Genomic DNA, 4,399 nt, shown 5'->3' on the forward strand with positions numbered 1-4,399 from the left:
TCTCTCAGTATTCGACCTCGGAAATTTTTTTCCCAAAGCCTGATTTTTTTTTTTAAATTTTGGCTTTTGGAATGTTTTTCCGGGCAAATTTCAATTCGGCTATCAGAGAGTTCCGGGTTTGAGGGATTCCGGCTAACGGAGATATTACTGCACCAGGAAAATTTCTGGGGATGTGGGGTTTTCCAGATTTGAGAGAATTGTCTTGTTGCCCAGAAATCTCTCATCCCTGGAAGAGTTTTGCACCAATTGTTCTGGCTAACAGGGATACAGTATCACTGTACAGTACATGTTTGTAAACTGTAAACTTGTCAACATAAACTATTGTTTCAAGTATAATTTGTATTACAGCAAAATAATGAATAATTGTGGGTGGATCCTGTGTTTGTGTTACGAGGCGCTACATCACCTGTGACTGCCGTGAGCTTCCTGCTGCCACCAGAGGGAGACAAAGTGTACAAGATTGCTGCCGGCACTCAGGATGGTCGCCTACTAATCTGGAACCTAAAGGTACTGTACCTGTGTCATGGTGAACTAAACACCAGACTTCCTTCATTTCAGGATTCAGGTCATATTGTTGCCCAGATTATGAGAAATAGGAAACATTATTCCTCCTTATATTCGTTTTATTAAATTTCACATTCATCCAAGCACAGCAGTCATGGTCTTAAGTGTTTTGTCTGACCTCAGTAAGCTTGGTGGTTGGTGTTATGGTGAGGTAATAATATGTGTTAAAAAGTAGCCATGGGAGGTGTGGCCAGATATATAGTTGATGATTACATGGTGTGAATTAATATTCTTCTGTACTTTATTCAGCTTTTTTTTTTGTCAACAGACCAAATGTGTTGTTCAAGAGTGGTCAGCAAACTGCAGTTCATCTATACAATGGATATACAGTGAGGCAGCACAGCAGTTGTGGACACACCAGAGACATGGCTATGTCCAGCTGTGGGACTTAACCTTCCCCTCTCCTGAGGTCAAAGTACAGTTTGACATCAGTGATTACCTGGGATTTAGCCAGTCTCACTTCACCATATTGGATAATGGCTCAAGATTACTGGCCATACCTGGACCTGGACAGGAAGGTGTGAGTGTTTGGGATGTGGATTCAAACTACAAAATATGTTCCTTGTTGCCTCCACACACCACAAACCGTGGAAGTCTCATGCAAGCAAGATATGTAAAAGTGGCAAGAAAAGTTGCTCTTGTTGTTGCATATGAAAGTGGACACATTAGTTTGTGGAACTGGAATGAGAAAAACATCATGAGTGAAGTTGATGTGAATGAAAGTCCTATATGTTTAACTTATGATGATGAGTCTCGCATGGGCATCATTGGTACAACATCGGAAAAAGTGTATATATTTAATATTAGCAGTAATCTGATCATTAGTGTAGTCAAACACTTATTCATCACCAATGGTGGTGTTTCGTCTTGCGTGGTGCGGCTGGACGGCAAGATCTTTGTGACGGGAGGCTGGGACTCTCGTGTGCGTATATTTTCTGCCAAAAGATATAAGCCGTTGGCTGTGTTGCAGTACCACAAGAAAACAGTGGAGTGCCTTGCTTATTCTACCAGTGATGTTGAACACTTTGGTTGTGGGCTTCTCCTTGCTGCTGGTTCATCAGATAACAGTATATCTCTCTGGAATATATTTAATTCGTAAAGATATCTTAAAGGAAGTTCACCGGGATTGTCTTCTTCAGTAGTTGCAAGTAGGATCAACCACACCACAGGGGCAGATCCAGGAATATCAAAAGAGGGGGTCTAAGAAGTTGTGGGTGGGGGAACATGGCGAGCACAGCGAGCATATCCAGCTGATTTGGGGGAGGAGGGAGGACACTATAAGTCCCGCAGAATTTTTTTTGGATCTGACCAATATCATGGGCATTTTGAGACCATTTGCACTTGATATTAGGATATATTCTGAGGTCAATAGTAATTACCTTTTACCATAATTTACTATAACTGAAAGTGGAAGATGATCAGAATAAAATTATGGTTCCACTCTTTTATTTTAGAGAAATTTGCAAATTATTACATAGAAATGAAGTAGAAGTTAGTCATGCAGTACAGAACCATAAAATATCCTTCGGTCATTTTCTGAATGAACTTTTGATAAATGTTATCTTTGCCAATATCGCAGCTCTGGTGAAGGTGCACCAGCATGAGGCCAGTGAGTCGCTCCTCTGACAAGGTGGGTCACAGAAAGGATTTTGCTCTTCTGAGTCCACTAAATGATCTTACTGCTTCCAATTGGTAGTGTGCATCCTATTCTAAGCAGGTCGGCAATATTTGGAAACTGATCCCCATCCATCACCTTAAGGCAGCTAAGCAGGCTGGTCGGCAGCTGGTCAGCATTCTGCCTCTGAGAACAGAGTTACACACATTAAGATCTATGTTCTGTGACTGAAGATATCAGATACAAAAAGGACTGACACTAGCACATATAATTTAGTCATTATGAATATTATTACTGTACAGCAAAAAAGAAACATTCAATGCTTTCCAGTTTCATATCTTAATTTAACTAAACCCATTTATAAAACATACACAAAATATGGCTGTTCCCAGCTTGCATGGACAGTCTGGTAGGTGCCACATGGGAGACTCAGATATTGTATATTAATCCTGTATCTGCAATTGAAAAACAAAGCAAATGAATTATTGATATATTCACAGACCTGCCAATGGGCCATCCATTCCTGTAGCTTGTTGGTGAGGGAAGAAGGAACTAGAAGATCTGCCTCCCAAAACTTCAGCTTCAGACAAGTGTCTTCAACATCAAAGCAATTTATAGTGTTAACTAGCAGCAGGGAAAATATTGCTTGGCTCAGTTGAGTGTCTGTAGTTTTGAATATTGTTTTTATCTCAGATATAGTGTAATCAATGAAAGGGATTGCAACATTCTTTTTGAAATGTTCATATGTGGAACTTGCTGTAGCATTAGCCCTGTGTTGTTGCCTTCCTGTGATCCTTCTTGGAATCTCAATTGCACATTCAACATAATCTGCCATTTTCTCATGGACTGTGTACCATAAAGTAAACTCTGTGTCGAAATTGGACCTTATTTCTTGAAGCCTTGCAGTTGCACTTTGAACCAGTAGATAGGCTCGGTAAATGTCCTGATCTCGTTTTTGCAGTTTCGTTGCCAGAGATCGGAAAACTTCCAACGTGCTTCTCATAGTTTGGAAAACCACGATGTTGGTAGAAAACCTCATGTTGAATAAGAGTCCTTGAACTCTTACCCTGGTATCATGATCCCAAGACCAATCTTCAATTTGGTGAACATCAATACCGTCAGTGTGATTCTTTCTGTACATCACTGGGAATGAGGGTGGGTCAATAATACAGTCCAGGGTAAGTGCCACATATGAGTATAGTTCTTGAAAAGTATCAAGGCATATACAGTCGACCCTCGTTAATTCGGACCCCTTTAATCAGGATTTTGGATAATTCGGACAAAATCTGAATTTTTTTTTTTAAGGTTTGTAGGAATATTACCTCCGCGGACCTTAAGCTAAAATGCTGGTCAACCCACTCACTGCTGGGATAAAACACCAGCGTCTTTTTGGTTAAATGTAACATCTCCACCACTAGTGTGGGGGGGGGGGGAATGCAACTTTTAGCTTCAGACATGAAAAATATTTACCATTTACTGCCAGTAAACAATGGAAACGTAAAATATGTACCAATTAGTAATGAAAAGTTGTGCAGTTCCTTCAGCAAATGAAGCTCACCAACTTACAATAGGCTAAATTACCTTACAACGTGTTTTCAGTAGTCTATGTTGAAGTTCTTAGCACAGGCTAACTTATCATATCATATACGGTATCACAGTTCTCATTGATCTACAAAAAATACCGGTAATAAAAACCTTTTTGATATTTCACACTTAATATAATACCCGGTAATCTACTTCAACCTCCTATTGTTTACAACGACGCATGACGCACCACCAGCTGTTGAGTATCAGCTAGACGGTACACGTGTTTTTCGAATCGTTTTCAGTTAAAAAACTGTTACATCACATGTATATTTTACCTTAACTGTGCCTGAATGAATATATTCTTGGAAATAAATAGTAGTTTTGCTGAAACATGATGTATTTTAATGTAAAATAGGATAAAATACAGACAAAAACAAAAGATTTTACCTAACCTTCCAATGTTCAAGAGAAGTTACTCGTTTTTTTAATAGTTTTTGTTTAAAATACTGTTATATTACAATGGTATTCTATTCATACTGTGCTTGATATAATGCATTCACGGAAATGTAATATTTTTGCTGAAATGACGTACGTATTACAGTGGAAAGTGGGATAAAATCGTGACGAAAACAATGACTTTCGCTTTCTTTCATTCAAAAGATGTTACCATAATCGCTTTTCGATTGGTTTTCA

The 4,399-nt window shown here is 39.0% G+C and overlaps 1 protein-coding gene across 1 annotated transcript; it reads left to right on the forward strand.

Moving 5' to 3' along the window:
• Positions 1-363: 363 nt before the first annotated feature.
• Positions 364-3,522, forward strand: LOC121865952 (guanine nucleotide-binding protein subunit beta-like protein 1; the record flags this gene model as incomplete). The annotated part of the gene is made up of 2 exons (XM_042365522.1): positions 364-507; positions 833-3,522. Coding segments are annotated over 2 exons (975 nt in total), but the record flags the coding sequence as incomplete, so codon positions are not given.
• Positions 3,523-4,399: the final 877 nt, after the last annotated feature.

Source organism: Homarus americanus, unplaced genomic scaffold (assembly GCF_018991925.1).
Source record: "Homarus americanus isolate GMGI-L3 unplaced genomic scaffold, GMGI_Hamer_2.0 scaffold25612, whole genome shotgun sequence".
NCBI lineage: Eukaryota > Metazoa > Arthropoda > Malacostraca > Decapoda > Nephropidae > Homarus > Homarus americanus.